The 22885-nt window shown below is 38.9% G+C and overlaps 1 protein-coding gene across 4 annotated transcripts in view; it reads left to right on the forward strand.

Moving 5' to 3' along the window:
* Positions 1-22287, forward strand: part of tbc1d5 (TBC1 domain family, member 5) — a 38732-nt gene extending 16445 nt beyond the window's left edge. For all 4 annotated transcript variants that reach the window (XM_063011679.1, XM_063011671.1, XM_063011688.1 and 1 more), the window contains exons 9-23: positions 796-898; positions 3605-3693; positions 3964-4014; positions 4744-4813; positions 4895-5067; positions 6445-6587; positions 7290-7396; positions 10793-10878; positions 11870-12135; positions 13600-13659; positions 15294-15499; positions 17070-17166; positions 17269-17348; positions 17982-18251; positions 19890-22287. In XM_063011679.1, the coding sequence (XP_062867749.1) occupies positions 796-898; positions 3605-3693; positions 3964-4014; positions 4744-4813; positions 4895-5067; positions 6445-6587; positions 7290-7396; positions 10793-10878; positions 11870-12135; positions 13600-13659; positions 15294-15499; positions 17070-17166; positions 17269-17348; positions 17982-18251; positions 19890-20111 (2023 nt within the window). In that variant the 3' untranslated portion in view covers positions 20112-22287. The remainder of the gene's footprint in view (positions 1-795; positions 899-3604; positions 3694-3963; positions 4015-4743; positions 4814-4894; positions 5068-6444; positions 6588-7289; positions 7397-10792; positions 10879-11869; positions 12136-13599; positions 13660-15293; positions 15500-17069; positions 17167-17268; positions 17349-17981; positions 18252-19889) is intronic.
* The last annotated feature ends 598 nt before the right edge of the window (positions 22288-22885 follow it).

The following is a 22885-nucleotide window of genomic DNA, read 5'->3' on the forward strand; positions in this document are numbered from 1 at the left end:
AGCCTTTATGGAATGATGTTGGTGGAAATACAGGAACAGAAACAATCTTGTATTTTGAAAAAACACACAGGTACGATCGGCTGTGCCTGTAGTGGAGGGAAGAGGTTGAAAATTCATTGCTGCAGTACAGTTGCAGTCTGGCTGTCTGATTGAGGCACCTTCACTAGCAGTGAATGAGCTCAAGAGCTTAATGTGTCTCTCTGGATGCAATGCAGCACTATTTAAGATTCCAAGTCATGCAGATGAAAAGATGTGTCCGGCAGCTATGAACATTTGGAAGGGACGCGTGATAGTGGTACTACCTAACCATAGACTTTCTGTAGCTATTACAGAACCAAATAACAGTCCAGGGCCAAATAAAGGCAGTGTTTATATTTCTTAGTGGCTGTGTTTGCTTACACTGACAGTTTATTTTGCCTATTTATAATTTTCATTTTCAACAATCATTGTTTACCCCATTTGACTGCTCCTTTATATAAGGATTGCTAAAGCAGGTCTTGTCCACATGCCTGATTTGGAACAGTTTTACATTTTAAGTCAAGTTTGTTTGAGAAAACCTTGATCGTGGTATAAGGCGCTGTGGGACACCAAATTGTTGTGCTGTATGTATGTATGTATGACTTGACATATTTTGTTATATTTTTAGAAAACCCCAAATAAGCCACTGATTTTTTTTTTCCAAAGAAGTCTTCCATGCATTAAGTAACAAAACAAAACTAGCAGAATTTAAATGCCAGAACTTCTGTGTCACATGTTCCTAATTGTATCTAAAGCTTTAGCTTGAATTATTTCCAGGTTTCCAGAGATGCACTATTTTCAAGAGGACGATGTCAGAACTAAACTAACAGACATTTTGTTCTGCTATGCCCGAGAAAACGAGCAGTTACTCTATAGACAGGTGATCTCACACATGCATGGTGTCTGTTCAAACACTTCTTCCAACAGTAAATTTACATTTACATTTCCGGCATATAGCAAAAGCTTTTTTCCAGAGTGATGTACAGAAGTGCTTCCTCAGTAAACATTTACTCAAGATCAAGTAGACAACAGTTTTACTATGCAAAAGTGCTGAAACATACATTTCTAAATTCAATTACTCAAAAATTTTCTTCTTTACCACTGCTTTATTTTGGTCAGGGTTGTAGTGGGTCTAATTCATTGGGCAAAAGAACAGAGGTCCATCACAGGGCAAACACACATTTACACTCTCACTTAAAGCAATTTTTAGTAGCTTTAGTGGGCCTGACTGCATGTCTTTGGACTTGTTGGAGAAAACCAGAGCACATGGAGGAAACCAACATGGACACAGGAGGAACATGCAAAGAACATGCAAGAACAGGCCCTTTTTGCTGTGAGGCAACGGCACTACCCACTGCTACCATTTTCAAAATTTCTACATTTATGACATTTACAGTGTATCACAAAAGTGAGTACACCCCTCACATTTCTGCAGATATTTAAGTATATCTTTTCATGGGACAACACTGACAAAATGACACTTTGATACAATGAAAAGTAGTCTGTGTGCAGCTTATATAACAGTGTAAATTTATTCTTCCCTCAAAATAACTCAATATACAGCCATTAATGTCTAAACCACCAGCAACAAAAGTGAGTACACCCCTTAGTGAAAGTTCCTGAAGTGTCAATATTTTGTGTGGCCACCATTATTTCTTAGAACTGCCTTAACTCTCCTGGGCATGGAGTTTACCAGAGCTTCACAGGTTGCCACTGGAATGCTTTTCCACTCCTCCATGACGACATCACGGAGCTGGCGGATATTCGAGACTTTGCGCTCCTCCACCTTCCGCTTGAGGATGCCCCAAAGATGTTCTATTGGGTTTAGGTCTGGAGACATGCTTGGCCAGTCCATCACCTTTACCCTCAGCCTCTTCAATAAAGCAGTGGTTGTCTTAGAGGCGTGTTTGGGGTCATTATCATGCTGGAACACTGCCCTGCGACCCAGTTTACGGAGGGATCATTCTCTGCTTCAGTATTTCACAGTACATATTGGAGTTCGTGTGTCCCTCAATGAAATGTAACTCCCCAACACCTGCTGCACTCATGCAGCCCCAGACCATGGCATTCCCACCACCATGCTTGACTGTAGGCATGACACACTTATCTTTGTACTCCTCACCTGATTGCCGCCACACATGCTTGAGACCATCTGAACCAAACAAATTAATCTTGGTCTCATCAGACCATAGGACATGGTTCCAGTAATCCATGTCCTTTGTTGACATGTCTTCAGCAAACTGCTTGCGGGCTTTCTTGTGTAGAGACTTCAGAAGAGGCTTCCTTCTGGGGTGACAGCCATGCAGACCAATTTGATGTAGTGTGCGGCGTATGGTCTGAGCACTGACAGGCTGACCCCCCACCTTTTCAATCTCTGCAGCAATGCTGACAGCACTCCTGCGCCTATCTTTCAAAGACAGCAGTTGGATGTGACGCTGAGCACGTGCACTCAGCTTCTTTGGACGACAAACGCGAGGTCTGTTCTGAGTGGACCCTGCTCTTTTAAAACGCTGGATGATCTTGGCCACTGTGCTGCAGCTCAGTTTCAGGGTGTTGGCATCTTCTTGTAGCCTTGGCCATCTTCATGTAGCGCAACAATTCGTCTTTTAAGATCCTCAGAGAGTTCTTTGCCATGAGGTGCCATGTTGGAACTTTCAGTGACCAGTATGAGAGAGTGTGAGAGCTGTACTACTAAATTGAACACACCTGCTCCCTATGCACACCTGAGACCTAGTAACACTAACAAATCACATGACATTTTGGAGGGAAAATGACAAGCAGTGCTCAATTTGGACATTTAGGGGTGTAGTCTCTTAGGGGTGTACTCACTTTTGTTGCCGGTGGTTTAGACATTAATGGCTGTATATTGAGTTATTTTGAGGGAAGAATAAATTTACACTGTTATATAAGCTGCACACAGACTACTTTTCATTGTGTCAAAGTGTCATTTTGTCAGTGTTGTCCCATGAAAAGATATACTTAAATATCTGCAGAAATGTGAGGGGTGTACTCACTTTTGTGATACACTGTAACTAATATTTTCCTTTTTTTATTCTTTGACTCTAAAACCATCTTTATATTTGGTCTTTTGACTTTTTTTCCTATAACTTTATACACTGATCAGCCATAACATTAAAACCACCTCCTTGTCTCTTCACTCACTGTCCATTTTATCAGCTCCACTTACCATATAGAAGCACTATTTCTCTACATACTTTTTTAAGCCTGCTTTTTCCCTGTTCTTCAATGGTCAGGACCCCCACAAGACCACCACAGAGTAGGTATTATTTAGGTGGTGGTTGAGTGACCCAAAACCCAAATAATACCTACTCTGTAGTGGTCCCGGGAGAGTTCTGAACATTGAAGAACAGCATGAAAGGGGGCTAACAAGGCAGAGAAATAGATGGACTACAGTCAGTAACTGTAGAACTACAAAGTGCTTCTATATGGTAAGTGGAGCTGATAAAATGGACAATGTGTGTAGAAACAAGGAGGTGGTTTTAATTTTATGGCTCATCGGTATATATTTTGGGTGTATGTTTATTTTTCTTCTTATAACTCCCTCTTTTTAACTCTCTGCCTTTAGGGAATGCATGAGTTGTTGGCTCCTATAGTCTTCGTTCTGCACTGTGATCATCAGGCGTTCCAACATGCCAGTGAGACGGCCAACTCAAGGTTAATCCAGTCATCCATTACATACTTTGCCTTATCCTTAGAAATTTGCCAACACCAGGACTCAACAGGGACCCATCCTACCTGGGTGATCTAGAGGATAATAAACTAGACACATGAAAATAAAATTTATTACAGAATTTATGTGAAATTGTATTTCAAATCTATTGTCTTTCAGTGCAGTCTGTGGGAGAATAAAGTCTGTTGATGAGTTCTAGACTAGATTTAGGTTGTATTTATTTTTCTTTAATTCATAAATATTGTGTTTTACAGTGATGAAATGAATGTTTTGCTGGATCCAATGTTTCATGAGCATGATGCCTAGTGAGTAACCTTGCTGTACCCCCCTTTCTTTTTTACTTTTTTATTCATTTTAATTGAGCTATAATGATAATCAAGTTCTTAAAATGAGTATGGTTTCAAGGAAATTAACATTTTAATAAATTTGAATACCAAGATGCCAAGTGAGACAGCACACCCCACAATGTAATGACCATAATTACAACCCAGTTTTATCTGTCATGAATGCTTTATTTTAAAATGGTTTTCCTACAAGAATAAAAAGTTGTTAACAGCTTTGTCGCTTTAGCTAGATGTTAAAATTGTAAAGGTTGTTTTACAATGATGTGTCCACTGAAAAATAAGTAGCTATGTTTACATGCAAAGATTTTTTCTGAATTTATACTGATTATAGATTAATGTGTTTATATGTACTAAACAATCTGGTAAAAAACTCTGTTTACATGCACACTACATGTAATATGATTCAGTGTGACAGTAGTGGGTTAGCGTAATTAAATAGGTCGAAATGTGTCAAATTGAGCCATCATTAAACATTATTCCAGACAGATCTGCTTTTTTTTTGTATTACAGTCGGCATCTTTAAGTACTATTTTTACCTAAAAGTCATAGGGCCAGTATTTCCATTGTTATTGGTAAACCTGACATGTCCCTTAAAAGTGAATGGAAAGTTTTCTGAATTTTTTTCTGAATTTTTACTGAATTGCTGCTTTGGATCCCTAATGAGAAACTGATTTCCATTGGTACCCATAGTGCCATGTTCTCGCAGCTGATGGAGACAGCAGAGCCCTGGTTCTCTAGTGTTGAACGAGAGGTGCGGAAGGTAAGTGTAAATTAGTCTTTAATGATAGACTTAGTGGAATGGGGACTGTTGTGTTGTATTAAAGTTGTGTTAATGTTTTAGGGAAAAGAAGAGATGCTCACCAGCATACCTTTTGCCAGACCGCAGGACTCTGGCCCTTCCGTAGCCATTGTGACCAAAGTCAATCGAATACAAGACCAACTGGTGAAAAAGCATGACAATGAACTACACATGCATCTCAACCGCCTCGAGATCGCACCACAAATATACGGCATGTATGTGTGTGTGTTTGTGTTTTAATATGTTCTACTTTAAACTTCTTCGGCAGGATCTTTTGATTTACGGCAATTTTTCTCCCCTAATTTAGTCGTGTCCAATTACCCTGATTGCGTCCTCTATACTGATTCGACCCTTCACTGCTGACTGAGGATGCCTCTCAACTGACATATGCCCCCTCCGGCACGTACAGTCAGTACAGACTGCATTTTTCACCTGCACGAGTCGAGTTCATACACTTGACGGGCACTGTGTATGGAGGGCCACACCCCCATCAGCATTATTCCTCAGCCCTGTGCAGGCACCATCAGTCAGCCAGCAGGGGCCGCAGTTGCACCAGCTATGAGGACCGATGATCTGACTTTCTTACCCTCTAACCCTGGACAACAGCCAATCGTTGTTCATGCTGCCGCCCAGTCGGAAAGGCAGAGCTGAGATTCGATGCGATGTATTCGAAACCCCAACTCTGGTGCGCTAGCGTACTTTACCGCTCCGCCACCTGAGCGGCTGATCTTACACATTTTGTACACTTTTGTTAAATGGTTACATTTTAATTTAGTCACATAAAGCTTTTGGTGACTCTATGTGATATGGCTCTGTGTGGGAACCCATCACTGGCAGATGATAAGAAGTAGGCACAGATTGGACACGTGTCAGAGGGGGTGTGTGGTGATCAATGGTTGAGCAAGCTACATCGGATTCACAATTTCTAAGAATTAGAAATGATAGATTGGGAAAAAAATTGGGGAATGTATTTTTAGGTAGAATAAATACTGAGCTGAGTTTTCAATGACAACTTAGTTGTTAAGTGTGCTCTATTTAAAATTCTGAATGCTTCGTGCAGTCTATGTGATGATCATATAGTATCTATAACTGTCTGTTTATTAATAGTCAGCTTAGACACATGTACCTGCTGCTCCCAAAAGATCTATTCAAACAGGTTTGGTGCTTGCTTGAACATCTGAAAACTCTATCCATAGCAAAATAAAAACCCTGAAGAACACATTAAAGTGAACAGACATACAGGCGATATGAATAGTGGGTAGAGAGAGCTTTCAAAACATTAGTGGGTTTTTTTCAGATTGTGGAGTATTGAAGGAGAAATTAGAAATGATAACAATCATGTAAACAATTCTTATCATACATTAAAAAAATGTATGTTATCAAAAACACTTTATCACTTTCATTGTTTAGATACTAAAGTGCCCCAATTCACATTGTTTTGTACTAAAGAACCTAACAGCAGTGCACTTTAATGTGTTTTTTTAATGACTAAAGCCATAAGTACCTGTGAGATCACTACCCAAACCATGTATTTCTGGGTAATGTGTATAATGCAGCATGGATGTATGTTTTCCTGCTGGTTTGTTTTACAGTCGCTGGGTGCGGCTGTTATTCGGTAGAGAGTTTCCTCTGCAGGACCTGCTGGTGGTTTGGGATGCACTGTTTGCAGACAGCGTCACACTGGACCTAGTGGACTATGTTTTTGTAGCCATGCTGCTTTACATCAGAGATGCATGTGAGTGTTATGTGTCCTTTTTGAGGTTGATGTCAGACTGCAAATCAATGCCTGGGCATTTGAATGAATTGAATGTAAAAGAAAACCATGATGTGAACTGCTTGTGTAAAGTTCTTTTCTTAAAGCCATAGTGTACAATGAGAAAACAGCAAAGAGGTTTATCAGTTTGGCTTTCCTATTACCGAACTTCAGATTTTTCAGCAGGTTTGTTGTAGTGTGATTCCTAACAACAATAATGACCCCTAAGAACAGGAAAGAACACTTTGGGAATTTTACACGAGTAAAGTAAATTAAAGCAATCAAGTTTTCTTAATGGAATTAATTAAGTTGGAAATGTAGATTCGGGCATTTAACAAATATAGACACATCATGTTCAAAATTATTTCACTTTCGTCAACAAGTGGATGCCAGACGTTCAAAATGGTGGTAAATCATATGAATAAATGTAAATGATCTAAAATTTTACCCACAGTTAAGCTTAGAGACAATAATTTATATTATTAATAATTAACAGATTAGTAGTAGATTTAGTTTTTTAGTGTTGAGGAGCTTTTGCAGTGTTTTTTTCTGGCCTGTGATGTTCAGTAGATTTTTGCTAAGATTTTTCCCCAAGCCTGCACCCAAACTATGTAATAAAGAAAACGCATTATTTGTTTTAGGAGGTTGAACATATTTGAAATAAGACATGTTTTCTTTTGCTAGTGATTGCCAGTAACTTCCAGACATGTCTTGGCCTCTTGATGCACTACCCCCCTGTTGGAGACATCCACTCTCTTCTGCACAAAGCTCTGTTCCTCAGAGACCCAAAGGTATCTGCGATTACATGCCTGCACTGATCAGCCGTTAACATCAGAACCACTTCCCTAATATTGTGTAGGTCCCCTCCTAGCACCAACCCACCTCGGACCTTTTGAGGTATAGACTCCACCATACCTCTAAAGGTGTCCTGTTTTATCTGACATCAAAATGTTAGCAGCTGTCCTGTAAGTTGTAAAGTGTGGCATCCCACAGATGTTCTGGGAAATTTGCAGGCCAAAACAATACCTTGAACACTTGCTTCTCTAACTCTACCCAAATCATTTTTGTACATAATCTTGCTAAAAGACACTGCTGCATTTTCACCAGCTTCACCAGTACTTGCTGGGAACATGAGCTGTGGTTATGCCGAGTTGTACTGACTAGCCAAAATGTTTTGACCCTTACCAAAGCCCTGTAGATTCTAATACTTTCCCACTTTTATGCTTCCAACATGCCAACTACAAGTACTGACTGTTGACTTGCTGCCTTGTATATCCCACATATTGACAGGTGTCATTGTAACTAAGGCTGGGCTGTATGTCACAAATAGAATTTTTTTACACAATATTTGTTATATTTTTGCCTACAATATGCATCTCAGTACATTTAAAACAGCACAAAAGAACTGTGCATCTCGCTCTTTCTCACATAAGTAGGTGCGCACAAACACCCCAGCACAAATGCAAAGACAGGTCTATCTAACTCATAACTGATAACTCAGTCAACAGTGGAGGAAAACCAGTGGCGAAAATGTAATTCTAAAAAAGACAGCACATCGTGTGTAAATTATTCAGTAAAAACACTGCAACTATAAGGTAGCAGCACAATGAATTTTGTTTCATCATCTCAAACATTTTCATCCACTGCAGTTTACTGAGTCAGTGAATTACCATCACGAGGAACAGACGGGTAAAAGCTCTCCCTCTGTCGGAAGAAAAGTAACACTGGCAGCTTCTTTTTCAAGAGGTGAACCATATAAGAAACAAGCAAAAGGTGGCAAGAAATAACATCTGTATTGGCATACTCTGGCTTGAGACATGGTCCCTTTAATGGTGAAGAAATTAGTATTATTATTTCTTTTTTTTTTTGCATTTTCCCTCAATTTTCCTTTCAATCTAATTGTCTCTAATTATCCGATTGCATTACGTTTCCTCTCTACTTATGTTGCCCTCCACTTCTGACTTAGGAGAGCCGTAACTAACACATGCCCTTTTCAACATGTGTGCAGTAGCCGACTGCATCTTCTCACCTCAAGATGTCAGTTCTGGTGTGCTAGTGTGTTTTACTGCTGCGCCACCTGAGCGCCAGAGAAGAAATTTTTAACAGTTATACTAAAACATGCTCTTTTTGGTGTTACTAATAAATACTGACATTTTATTTTGATAAGGTTTTTATCATATCAAATATTGACACTTCTCTAAAGCATATCAAGATACAGTGTATCACAAAAGTGAGTACACCCCTCACATTTCTGCAAATATTTCATTATATCTTTTCATGGGACGACACTATAGACATGAAACTTGGATATAACTTAGAGTAGTCAGTGTACAGCTTGTATAGCAGTGTAGATTTACTGTCTTCTGAAAATAACTCAACACACAGCCATTAATGTCTAAATAGCTGGCAACATAAGTGAGTACACCCCACAGTGAACATGTCCAAATTGTGCCCAAATGTGTCGTTGTCCCTCCCTGGTGTCATGTGTCAAGGTCCCAGGTGTAAATGGGGAGCAGGGCTGTTAAATTTGGTGTTTTGGGTACAATTCTCTCATACTGGCCACTGGATATTCAACATGGCACCTCATGGCAAAGAACTCTCTGAGGATGTGAGAAATAGAATTGTTGCTCTCCACAAAGATGGCCTGGGCTATAAGAAGATTGCTAACACCCTGAAACTGAGCTACAGTATGGTGGCCAAGGTCATACAGCGGTTTTCCAGGACAGGTTCCACTCGGAACAGGCTTCGCCAGGGTCGACCAAAGAAGTTGAGTCCACGTGTTCGGCGTCATATCCAGAGGTTGGCTTTAAAAAATAGACACATGAGTGCTGCCAGCATTGCTGCAGAGGTTGAAGACGTGGGAGGTCAGCCTGTCAGTGCTCAGACCATACACCGCACACTGCATCAACTCGGTCTGCATGGTCGTCATCCCAGAAGGAAGCTGACGCACAAGAAAGCCCGCAAACAGTTTGCTGAAAACAAGCAGTACAAGAACATGGATTACTGGAATGCCCTGTGGTCTGACGAGACCAAGATAAACTTGTTTGGCTCAGATGGTGTCCAGCATGTGTGGCGGCGCCCTGGTGAGAAGTACCAAGACAACTGTATCTTGCCTACAGTCAAGCATGGTGGTGGTAGCATCATGGTCTTGGGCTGCATGAGTGTTGCTGGCACTGGGGAGCTGCAGTTCATTGAGGGAAACATGAATTCCAACATGTACTGTAACATTCTGAAACAGAGCATGATCCCCTCCCTTCGAAAACTGGGCCTCATGGCAGTTTTCCAACAGGATAACGACCCCAAACACAACCTCCAAGATGACAACTGCCTTGCTGAGGAAGCTGAAGGTAAAGGTGATGGACTAAACTCAATTGAGCACCTGTGGCGCATCCTCAAGTGGAAGGTGGAGGAGTTCAAGGTGTCTAACATCCACCAGCTCCGTGATGCCATCATGGAGGAGTGGAAGAGGATTCCAGTAGCAACCTGTGCAGCTCTGGTGAATTCCATGCCCAGGAGGGTTAAGGCAGTGCTGGATAATAATGGTGGTCACACAAAATATTGACACTTTGGGCACAATTTGGACATGTTCACTGTGGGGTGTACTCACTTATGTTGCCAGCTATTTAGACATTAATGGCTGTGTGTTGAGTTATTTTCAGAAGACAGTAAATCTACACTGCTATACAAGCTGTACACTGACTACTCTAAGTTATATCCAAGTTACATGTCTATAGTGTTGTCCCATGAAAAGATATAATAAAATATTTGCAGAAATGTGAGGGGTGTACTCACTTTTGTGATACACTGTATGAGTTTAGTTGTATCGCCCAGCCCTAATTGTAACAAGATGGTTTAATGCTACGGCTGATCAGTGTAAATTTTGTGTATATAATATACATTAATTGACATTTCTGTTGTTTAGTAATTCAAGGTATAATCCATTGCTGCTTAGTGATTCATGTTGCCAAATTGTCTATTGCCTCTTACTGTTGATACAGCATTTATTCCATTGATTATTTAAAGTAATATATGTTTGGTTTTAGAATTTTTAATGCTGCATCTATTAAATATCTATATCTATATATTATGTAGTGGAATACAGGTGATGGATTAATACATTGCTGGATCTGAATCGTAGCCTCACGTTCTTTACGCTAACATCTGACTGTTTTCTTGCTTACTTTCAGAATAATCCAAGGCCAGTCAACTATCAGTTCCAGCAGAACCTCGACTTTTATAAGACCCGTGGAGCCGACCTTGTCGACCGGGCGCGGTATGTTGCATCTGTTTTAAACTGTTCTTAAAACACTTTAATTTTTCACTTGAAATAATTGGGGTCCTGGAGCCAAGTCTGCTATTTAGATTTAGATTTAGATTTATTTAAACTGCATTGTTCTCATTTACAAAACACGACTTGACATGTAACTGACATCATGAGATCTACATAGTGTTTAACTATAGTGTTTATGGTGCAATATTGAGCTATGCTATTCAGCACAGCAGTGTGCGATTTGGGACAATGTGGCCTGCTGTTATCTGCTGTTATCAAATGTGCTTTATCACATGATGTCTAAAAGGCTTTAAAATTTTTAACTGGTCTTATTTCCACCGTAATAGGATTTTGTTCCTATTTACCTTTCAATCCAAAATTTCTTTTAAAAATAATTTAGAGATAAAACAAAGGCCCCCTACTGTGACCCTGACCAGTATAAAGCATGAATTTATAAATTATAAAAAAATAAATTAATTGCCCAGTGCCCACACATGACTGACTGTGTCTGAGGCAGCGAAAGGTTAGATTAGTTGATTATTGCTGCTGCAGTTGCAGCATAGGCTGGCTGATCGAGGCACCTGCACGAGGGATGGCTGATTCATGGATGGTAGTGTCTGACTCTCCATACGCAATACTGCTCTCTGTGAGACCCTGTCCCCGGCAGATGGAAAGAAGCAGGCTGCAACTGTATACACGATAGTCAGTGGCTCTCTTTGGCCAGAGTAGGGGTGTTCAGCAGTGGAGGGAGTAACAGTTGGTGAGATGGATATGATTAGATTAGGGGGATGCAAAAAACAGCTAAAAATAAATACAATTTAAAAAATGGCATTTTTACCATGACCAACACTGTAATTAGAAGTGATGTCTTGTCTTGTAATCACATGTACCATGTAATTATACTCCATAATCTAATTTAAATGTGTTCTAAATATAATATTCTCTTTCTTTCTTTCTCTCATCACCCCTCTCCCCACCTTCTTTTTATTGCTAGGGTTAGCACAAAAGTGGCTCCACTTAACATCAACAAAGTATCCAGCTCCCTGCTGAACTTTGGTAGGAAGCTCATTGCCCCCATGGGTGGTGCCTCCATTGGTGTCTCACCTATCAACAGCGAGGTGCTGTCTGTTTCTGCCCCACATCCTCAGCTGCCTCGGCCATTTGCTGAGCCACCATCTAATACCATGTCCTCACGCTCACAAATGCAAGCACAGCACCGTATGCTGAAATCAGAGAGTGTGCCTGCTCACCTCAGTAAAGGTTAGTTTACACTTTTACAGTTTAATAGTAGTGCCATAAATGTGCATTGTCATCCTGATTTAAATTCATTAAATACTTAAAAAGCTGAGCTGATAGCAGTTACTTACAGAGTAACTATTGTCAAATCGTTAGAACAGGAAGACCATAGCAGCTGGTACAGACTATTCCAATATTGGTGATGTGGTCAGTGTGTCACAACACACAGTGCACCAAATGCTTCTGTGTATGGGCATGCGTAGTTCATGCAAGTAAAAGTGCCCATGCTAACCCTTGTCGAAGGTTAACAGCACCTTCCTTGGGCATGCAGTCATCAGAACTGGAAATTAATGCGATGGAAAAAGGTTGACTGTTCTGATGAAACTGGTTTTCTCCAAGTTCATGTGGGCAGCACATGTGCATTGTTAATTTCGAGAAAAGATAGCACCAGAACAAGTATGATTCATCTCACTACCTATAGAAGTTGACGGACCTGCTGGTAATGTCATAGTACCAAATATTACAGGACTCTTTCAGATGCTATGTGGATTTCAAGTCTCTGCAGGTCAGAGCTGTTTTGACAGCATATCAGGCAAGTTGTCCTGATCTTCTGACACCATTCAAAACATAACAATAGACAGAAGCATTGTTAAACATGTGTGGTTGTATGGTCTTTGTAATATTTTTCCCTTTGGCGAACAGTGGTTTCTTTTGTGGTGTCTTACTATTAACATGTTTTCTTTAGTGTTGTTCTTGGCACACTCAGAGGTTTCCTGCAAGTTTTTCCTGTTATTAATTGTATTGATTTTTATTGTACCTGTACACCACAGGTACAATGAAAATCAATCGTTGCAGAATGCCCACTTTTACTGGGTGTACTAATAGTACTGAAATTTCTGTGGATAATAAACCCCTACTGTTGTGTAGAAATATATTCATAGTACTTTGGCTTAGTTTTGTTTAGGGCATAGTTCATAGTAACACTTTTTTTTAAGAGTACACTTAGTCTTTGCCCTTTTGGCTGGCAGAGCACCTCTACAACCTACATTTCCAGCATATGCAAAAAAGTGTTGTGTTTTAACATAAAGACCACATCACATTTCTGAATAGTTTTTGCCCAGACCCATGTATATTGTAATCCACTGACTGTCACACATCCCCTCTGACACACACAGTTATTCCAGTCCTTTATTCCATACAGTCTACGTAGTCCTCATCCATTGACAAGAATGGCAGTATGAATTGGCAAATAGGAGAAACTCCTGTCCGACCTCCCACAGACACGACCAGTGGTGTCTGTTGGAAGCCCAGCCAGATCAGTGGCACAGCTAAGATCAACCTTGTATCTCATCTGTGCTTTGTTAGTTGCTGCAACAATCTGAGCGGCCCATGTTTATGAATACTTTAATGGCAGGCAATTGAAAAGGGTTCACAACCTATTTTTTCCACTTCCGATACTGTGTTGTTGTAATTTTTATTATCTCTCAGATGGTTCCGCAGGAGTATCTCAGACTACTCTCCCCAGCCAGATACTCTCTGACATGCAAGGTAACTCTACCTGTTGCAACCACATTAGCTCATGTTGTGTTTCTGTGCTATTCTTAATTCAGTGTATGCATGCATGCTTTCATATTGGCATGTTTGCATGTGTCATTATGCCCAATCACTGGTTTCCATCTGTTTTGAAGTTTGTTTATAAGTTACTAGTGGGATGTACTTCATTATCTTAGCCATATGCAGTGTTCACTAACCATATGAATTGGCATTTCCCCTAGACCCATGACTGCACCTACAAGACACATCAGCGCAATGCACATGGTGTGGTGCAAAATACAAAAAGAATTCATCAGTCTAAAGTCTACATGCAATTGAATATGCACATACACAGGGCAGTTAAAAAAATTTTGTGGTAGTGGTGCATTAATTCTTTTCTAAGAACTTTATTAGATACATTAGATTTATTATTTTAAAAGCTATACCCAGCATACAGATAAACTGTGTGGGTATACTAGTTTTTTCACTAGGATCCTCCCTGACCAGATATTATTCGGGTCATGAATCATTCTCAGCACTGCAATGACACTAACATGGTAATGACAGGGTAGTGTGTTGTACTGATATGAATGTAGCAGGTGCAGCAGTGTTGTTGGGATGCAGGATAATGCTGCAACAAAATTATTAATTCAACAGCAACATTACCCTGTGATCAGAAAATGTCTGCTGATATAATGCAATTTCTTCATGGAAAAGAATCTAGTTTTAGGCTTTAACTGTACACCTACAACAAGAAGTGCTAACAGAGTGTTTCATAAAAAAGAGGTAAAAAATCCCAACAACACTGCTGCATCTGCTGTACTCATACCACAGAAACACTTACTACCAGGTTATTACCATGTTAGTGTTGTTACTGTCAAATAGGGTACATCTATGTACCAGATAGGTTTAACTAATACAGATACAAAACATTTCTAAAAAATTTCTAGAAAAGTTGGGACATTTCGTAAAAGTTTTGTTAATTATTTTGAAATTGAATCTTATCAGTTCTCTTGAATTGAAGATTTCCTATCTTCCTATTGAAGATTGTCTATCAACTTTATGGTATTTTGTAAATATAAAAACATTTAAAATGTATTGCCTGCAGTGTGAATGTGTTCTGTGGTTAAATTAGTTCATGTTTCTGGAAAAAAGAAAACATGCTAAATCCCACTAGTTTGATGGCGCCTGCACACAGACGGGGGTAACGAAGATCAGTGTATGACTCCCTGTATGCAGTACTGAGCCTCATGTTCCTCACTAGGAATCACTGTTGCTGCTACAAAGATGTGAACCTCCGTCCTGTCCTTCCTTTCACCTGCTGAGCACCCACCAGACCAGTGGCACCAAGCCAGTGGCACCCCTGAGACTCGAACCTAGGTCTTTCTAAAGAGCAATAGACTTCTGCTCCACCAGGCAACCCAGATTTGACATTAAAATGTCATAGCGACTTTTATCTTAATGTATTTATACTGTAGGTCTAAATGGGAGGGGCAGCGACAAGATTCCAACGGGTGGGAATTGCAGAGTAGATAAGGGGCAAGAACAAAACCTTCTATTTAACCTGCAAACGTTTTATCATATGACTTTCTTATTAACCCCTGTTAACTAATAATAATACTGTATTATTTGAATGCTTCTGACTCCAGGCCAGACATCAAAGACTATGAGCTCATCGCCAAGTGTTGAGAGCTTGTCAGCTGGACGAGACCAGGCCATGTCTTCCCCTCCTATTTCCTCCAAAGGACAAGAGTCTTGCACGTCATCCCCACCCCTTTCTGCCACAAAGAAAGACTCCTTCTTCAATATCAGTCGCTCTCGCTCACACAGCAAATCTATGGGCAAGAGGGACGTGGTGAGCTCTTCTGCTTCTCCTCTTTTCCATTAACTAATTCTTCTGATAATTTGAATACAACCATACAGTATATTATATGCAGTTTGCATTGCCATAGATCAGAAGTTCACCGATCTACCTAAAAAAAGCAGCAAAAACATGGGCCTAAGTCCAAGTTTAACCAATAATAATTTGTTTTGGTATAAATAATATACAGTAGTTATTACAATCCTCTTTTGAACTTAATATATAAGTATTGAACAGGTTACCTTCACCAATTATATTCTGGCTTTGCAACTTTTATACCTGCAGGCTACAGCAGCTGCGTCTTTTCTATACTGAACTTTCACCCCAAAATCAGGAAAAGTTGGGACAGTATGAATGCAAAAAATGCAGTGTTCTTACATTTACTCTGACTTTTATTTCATTGCAGACAGTATGAACCCAAGATATTTCATTATTTGTCTGGTCGACTTCATTTCATTTGCCAACACACATTCATTCCTGCATTTCAGGCCTGCAACACATTTCAAACAAGTATAGCATTTACCATTTTGTAATGTTGCCAAGTAAGTAATAACAACAAGTGATGTAGTGTTTCAGGTGTAATTATGTCCCTTTCCTCTTGCAAACAAGTTTTAAGTTTGCAACAGTACAGTGTCGTCAGTGTGTCGCATTTTTTGTTTTAAAATATTCCACACATTCTCTTTTGGGGACCGGTCAGAACTGCAGGACAGTCTGGTACCCATACTCTCTTCTGCCACAGCCATGCGTTTGTAATGTATGCAGCATGTGGTTTTGCAATGTGTTGGCTTTTCATGGATGTCATGATTACAATTGCCTATTAACATCACCTGTTTAAAATCACATCTTTTTTTTTTACCTCATTACAAGTTTCCCCTGTCCTCACTTTATTTGAAATGTGTTGCCAGCATTTTTATACTGTTTAACTTTTTCTACTTTGGTGTTGTACCGTACTTGTTAAAGCCAGCATTTTTGTTCTTTCCAACTTTTTCTACTTCTACTTCTACTTGTTAAATTTAAATTTTTTATGTTCTTGTTACTTTCTTGATAATATTTCAGATTGTGGGGTGCATAAACTCTTTAATTAACACAAAAACACTTGGTTCATGTTTTTATTCACCAAACACAGTGCTTCTATTTTTAGACCAGATAAAGTACATGGCCAAATTATGATTTGTGTAAGTACAGTTGACTATTTTGTTGCCATATATTGTAGAAAACACACTTTACCCATATTAACAGTAACAGACATTACAAGGGCCAATTTGAAGGCAATTGATTATGAATTAATGTCTAGATTTTAATATGCATTATATATCATTGTATTTCATTGTGTTGGATTTCTGTAACTTTTTATATATATTGCAATTAAATAAGGTTTTTGCCTGAAAAATTATAAAAACGGTGTTATCAATTTTAATATTACTCAGTTCTAACAAACATTTAGTCTTACAGAAAAGTATTTTATGTTTTTATTGTATAGTAATAATTCAAGTAAAATAGTCCATATTTCCAAAAGTGCTGCCATAAGTTAACAGTTATTTGTACATGTGTTTTCTGTGCATAGGATGAGTTGGAAGCTCAGGTGTCCTTCTTGCAGGGGCAGATAAATGATCTGGAGGCCATGAGCAAATACTGTGCAAAAATGATGAATGTGCAAATTGGTGAGTCAAACAGCCAACCAGCAGGGCCACAGAGAAAAACATTTTATCTCAGTTGTAAATTACTGACAATCAGAACTTGGATGGTCTTTGTCTTACTTCTAGGTAAGATTCAGGATGTGATCCTGCAGGAGCATCTGGAGAAGGAGGATGAGGTGCTGGTATCACTTGCTGGACTTAAACAGGTTTGCATCAATCACTTTTACTAGTTGCATTTTAAACAGAATTATTCATTTTAAACACTTACCACTTTGATTTGTGGAATTCTGTGTAAAACCCGACCGGTCATTGCAATAAAAATCTACAATACTACTTAAAGTAAATTTGTAAAATGTGGTCAGGGATGCAGCTCAACCTTTTCAACATACAGCATTGATGGTCAACTAATCATGCTATTTACTTGTAGGCTGCAGTCTGCTACTGAAGTAAATTTGTAAAGAAAAAGTAAACATTTACTCACTACTACTTACACAAAGTGTTCTACCGGGTGAATAGTGCACTACATAGACCTCTGTGTGGATTTTTTAGGGAGCAGCAAAAGGTAATTGGACATAACTGTGGTTCCCAACCATTGGGCCACGGACTGGTAATGGTCCGTGTGTCATTTATTATCGGGCCGCACAGAAAGAATAAATAATTAGAGATCGCTACAAAAGCAATAAAAACACTGCTTACATTTCCAACACACTTCAGGTGTTAGTGTCTCCTATCACCCATAGGTGGGAGCGTTTCCAGATTATCCAAAACACAACCTGTTATCAATGGGTTCTTCTACTAAAGAGTTCTCACATAGCCCTGATCACACTTTCTCTCTCCAGATCAAGGATATTTTAAAGGGAGCACTGCGCTTTAACCAAAGTCAGCTGGAGGCTGAGGAGAATGAGGAGATCACCATTGCTGATGACCACTACTGCTCTGCAGGCCAGAACACTGATCAACAGGACTCTTCCACAACTGCTCATCCTGACTATGCTGATTCGGAATCAAGCCGTCAGTCAGATTCCAGCTGTCTCATAGAGCAACAGAAACAAATGGAGATCCTGAAAAAGTCAACGCCAAGTGAGAGGGCACCCATCACAGAGACACAGGTTAGATTAAATGATAAAATTGAACTGGGTTAACTAGGACATGTCTGTATCTATTAAAAACTTGCTTTTGCATTAGACGGCTCTCACAAGCGTTTTGTGCTTTGTTCGCCAGGCTGGGTGGTATTGCCGCTTACCACAACATTTAAACCTTTCACATGAAATGAGGCAAAATCATTTTTGTGCTGGCTGTGCCACCAAGCACAAAGCTCTATAAAGTATTGACTAATAGTATTAACAGTTTATTCAGATGCAGTTTTATATGAGATGTGTTTTTTATACAAGAAAGCTCTTGTATTATTTATTTATCTATTATTTATTGGGCAGATTTATTAATTATTAATTTGAAGCTTTTTCCTGACAATAGTAGTGTAGTTATTATAAGATCAAAAGCAAAGTTTTACCTTTATAATGAAGCTTGATGCAAAATATCCACATCTAATTAGTAAAAAATTTCAGATTTACAGATTTAATACATGATCGGGAAAAAAGTCTGTGTCCCTGCGTGTGCGTGCGCGCGCGCTCTTGGATGTTCGTTCTAGATTCCGGGAGATTTTATCTGACTTGCGGGCATCAGGGAGCCGCTATGTATAAGCGGGAGACTCCCGGAACCTCTGGGAGACTTGGGATGTCTGCTATAGCTTCACTTTCAATTGGAATCAAGCATCAGTCACAGAAAAAGACCAGTAGTCAAAATCAATATAATTCCAAGACTTCCAAGACATACAGTGGAGGAAATAAGTATTTGATCCCCTGCTGATTTTGTAAGTTTACCTCCTTACAAAGACTTGAACAGTCTATAATTTTTATGGAAGGTTTATTTTAACAGAGAGAGACAGAATATCAACAAAAAATCCAGAAAAAAAACATTAAATAAAAGTTATAAATTAATTAGTATTTAATTAAGGGAAATAAGTATTTGATCCCCTACCAACCAGCAAGAATTCTGACCCCCACAGACCGGTTATGTGCCCATGAGGCACACAAATTAGTCCTGTCCCTGTATAAAAGACTCCTGTCACAGAATCAGTTTCTTCCGTTCAAATCTCTGGACCACCATGGGCAAGACCAAAGAGCTATCAAAGGACGTCAGGGACAAGATTGTAGACCTGCACAAGGCTGGAATGGGCTACGAGACCATCAGCAAGAAGCTTGGTGAGAAAGAGACCACTGTTGGTGCGATAATTCGAAAATGGAAGAAATACAAAATCACAGTCAATCACCCTCACTCTGGAGCTCCATGCAAGATCTCACCTGGTGGGGTAAGAATGATTCTGAGAAAGGTGAGGTCAGTCCAGAATTACACGGGAGGAGCTTGTCAATGATCTCAAAGGACGTAAGAGGGGATCAAATACTTATTTCCCCCACTGTACATGTCTTTCACATGTAAATTTTATTTCCACAAAATCATTTATGAGATTGATCATGTTTTGTAGTAAGAGTACTGCATAATGTTACTCATTCAGTGGTTTTAGTCAATATTGAATCAAAATGGACAAAGCCTTTTAGATAAGCAGCTTAACATTTATGCTAGGATTATGATACAAAATCTATTTCCTTAAATTGTTACTACTAGACCTTCATATCCGTGTTCCATGTTTATTCTTTGTGTGAGTTTGTTCTACCATTTTTTTACTGAAGATTGCTGAGGGAAGGAACTGGGACGACTACATCCTGGTCTTGCAGAACGGAGAGCTTCAACCAGCTGAGACTGCTCCATCCTTCAAGCAGGGACGGGATATTAGCAAACCAGAGTTTCAGGACCCACTAATGGGAACCACCTCCGGCTCATCCAGCCCAGACGAGGGCAGCACTAATAGCAAGGACTCTGATTTCACCATTGTCAACCCTGCTGACTTTTGAAGCCTAAAATGTAGTCAGACTCAAGTCTTTCATCCCTGACCCTTTTTAGTGGAATAAGATGTTCTGCCGGATTACTACACATGAACTTGGGCTGGCTACCTTGTGAACAATGGCTGTGTTCAGACTGCAGAGCAAATCTGATTTATTTTACAAATCCAAGTCTCTGTGCAAATGACCAAATCTGATCTGTCTGTTCAAACTTCATTTGCAATTCTTAAGTCTCCTAATTGGTTCCTATGGTGAGTTAGCACTCTGCGCAACTTGAACGCCCAAATTTATTTAGACTTTTAACCCTGTCTTGTTGGCCTGGTCTTGCTAAACCACCTTGTGTGAATACATGTTTTGCTAAAGCTACTGTCCCCCGGGTTTTAATGGGCCATACTTTTGTGCAAAGCAATAAGATTTTTCATTTTATTTTTATCAACCGCTTATTCTGGTCAGGGTTATGTCTAGTCCGGATCCACCAGTAAATACAGGGCACAATGCAGGAATACCTGGACAGAGCAGCAATCCATCATAAGGATTTGGCCACCCCCAAACATAGCCAGTAGTGTCTGTGTAGACACCTTGCCGGCCAATAACACCGCTGAGATTTCAGTTCAGATCTCAGTGGTGGTGGGCTAGCGTTGTAGACTGCTGCACCACAATATGTTTATAGTAAAAATAATTATTATTATTAACCATGTATTAAATAATGTGTTCTTCACCATGGCTTCAGCTTTTAAGGCACTTCTGACTCTTGGGTCAGTAGTTGGCCCAAACATCATAAAATGTTTTTAGTGCTTTATTTAAATTAATGTAAATTTAATAATATAAGCATCTCTTGATTGCTCCACCTAGAAAAATACAGGTCACTTTTCTTTTTTTTTTAACCCAGTGTACTTTCTCTTCCTGTATTTTACTATATGAGGTGGTGGTGTAATCTAATGCTTTTTTTATTGTTTGACCTCAAAACCAAAATTACTGGCTAAGTTTAAATTGTCCGTTGTAAGTTACGAAAATGAATCATGTGATGGAGTGCCTACATTTCTAAAGATAAAATCCACTATGTGCATTGTTTTTAAATCACTAAAGTCCAGGTCTTGTTCACCGAGTGCTAAATTATGTTTTAAAAAATTTTTCCAGCTGTTTGAAGTGCAGAAAATGTTTCGAGCTCAAGAATATGCTAAAATATTCTGTCTGTCTGAACATAGTGTTTTCAAACGTTCCCAGATGTGTTGTTACTGGTCTGTATTTTAAAGCTGTCTATAGAACTGTATTTTTTTGCACCTTAGTTACTGTGAACTGCCTTTAAACAAGTAAACAGTTTTATTACTTAATTATAACAGCAGCCCATGAACTGCATGTAAATGCTTAATACATTAATAATTCCAACTCAGATTCTTACATGTAGTCTACCATTCTATCTCTCTCTCTCTCTAACTCTCTCCCTCTCTTTCAATAAAATAACTGTAAAAACATAAATAAGAGGAGGGTGATATATGTGTTGTATCTTTGTATTTTAAACCTGCCAGAAAGTGCAGGAATTGGAGCCTTAATCATTAACGGTATCAATAATATTAATCTCTCTGCAGCATTAAGTGCTCATTTTCCAGTGTATCAATACAAAGCCATTTATATTGTCCATTTTTTTCTGTTCTTTTTTATTGTGTTCTATAGAATTTTAACTTGTATTACAGTTTTTTTTTTTTTTAATTAGTGTTGCAAACCTTTTTGGATTTTTTTTTTTCCCTGATGCCCTTTGTCTAATTTTTATTAATGTCAATGGCATGTTTATGTCAGTGCACGTGAGGGATGTTGAAATAATATTGTTGGAACTGAAGATTATTAAAAAGGCATTATTACTCTTGCCCATCTATTATGTGTACAGCAACACGTAACTGTAATTTTCTCTACAGTGGTTACATAAAACGAACTACATGTATTTTTATCTTTTTTATTTATTTGTACAAACACAATTCCAAAAGAAGTTGAGATAGCAGGTAAAATGCTATCAAAAACAGAAAGCATCGATTTGTCTTTTACAGGAGATATACAGTGTTTTTCTTCCATAATCAACTGATTTTTGTTGTCTTCAGCACATTCCAAAAAAGTTAGGACAGAATCACTGTAAAACTGGAAGGTTTGTTGAATGATTAAATAATGCCTGTTTTTGAGTGAGCATATGTATATAAAAACAAAACATTAAATAGTTTTGCTGTCTAGTTTTATTAACATTTTTCCTACTGGTCCAACTTTTTCCTAGTTTCTTTGTAAAATTCTTGTCTTCACAATGTTTTAGATTTTAAAAAAAGTGAGAACAACTATAATAGCAGGCCATTGTTGCTTTCCTATATCTTTGGTTATTTAGTTATATAAAAAAATAATAGAATCAGAAACATGCCCGCATGCTCCCCTACTGACATTTTAATGTCTTTCTTTTATCAGACTACTGTTTCATTATCTATTCATTCAATCTTTAAAAACTGCTAGAGAATTACAGTGGTTTGGGTTGCACTGGGTACTGGCAACCACCCCTGAGATCTTGAGTTCAGTTATCAGCTGTGATATCAACCAGTCAAGCACCCACACAGGTATAATTAGTTGTGCCTGAGAAAAGGAATGGTCTAATGGTCTTGTTGCTGCTTCAGTTTCAGCATTGGCTGGCTGAAGCATCTGCACGGTTAATTAATAATAATAATAATAATAAGTTGAACTTATATAGCGCCTTTCTCAAACCCAAGGTCGCTTTACATTAAAGGTAACAAAACACCGGAAAATAAACCGGAGATGAG

The sequence above is a fragment of the Trichomycterus rosablanca genome, chromosome 2 (assembly GCF_030014385.1).
Source record: "Trichomycterus rosablanca isolate fTriRos1 chromosome 2, fTriRos1.hap1, whole genome shotgun sequence".
NCBI classification, from domain to species: Eukaryota; Metazoa; Chordata; class Actinopteri; order Siluriformes; family Trichomycteridae; genus Trichomycterus; species Trichomycterus rosablanca.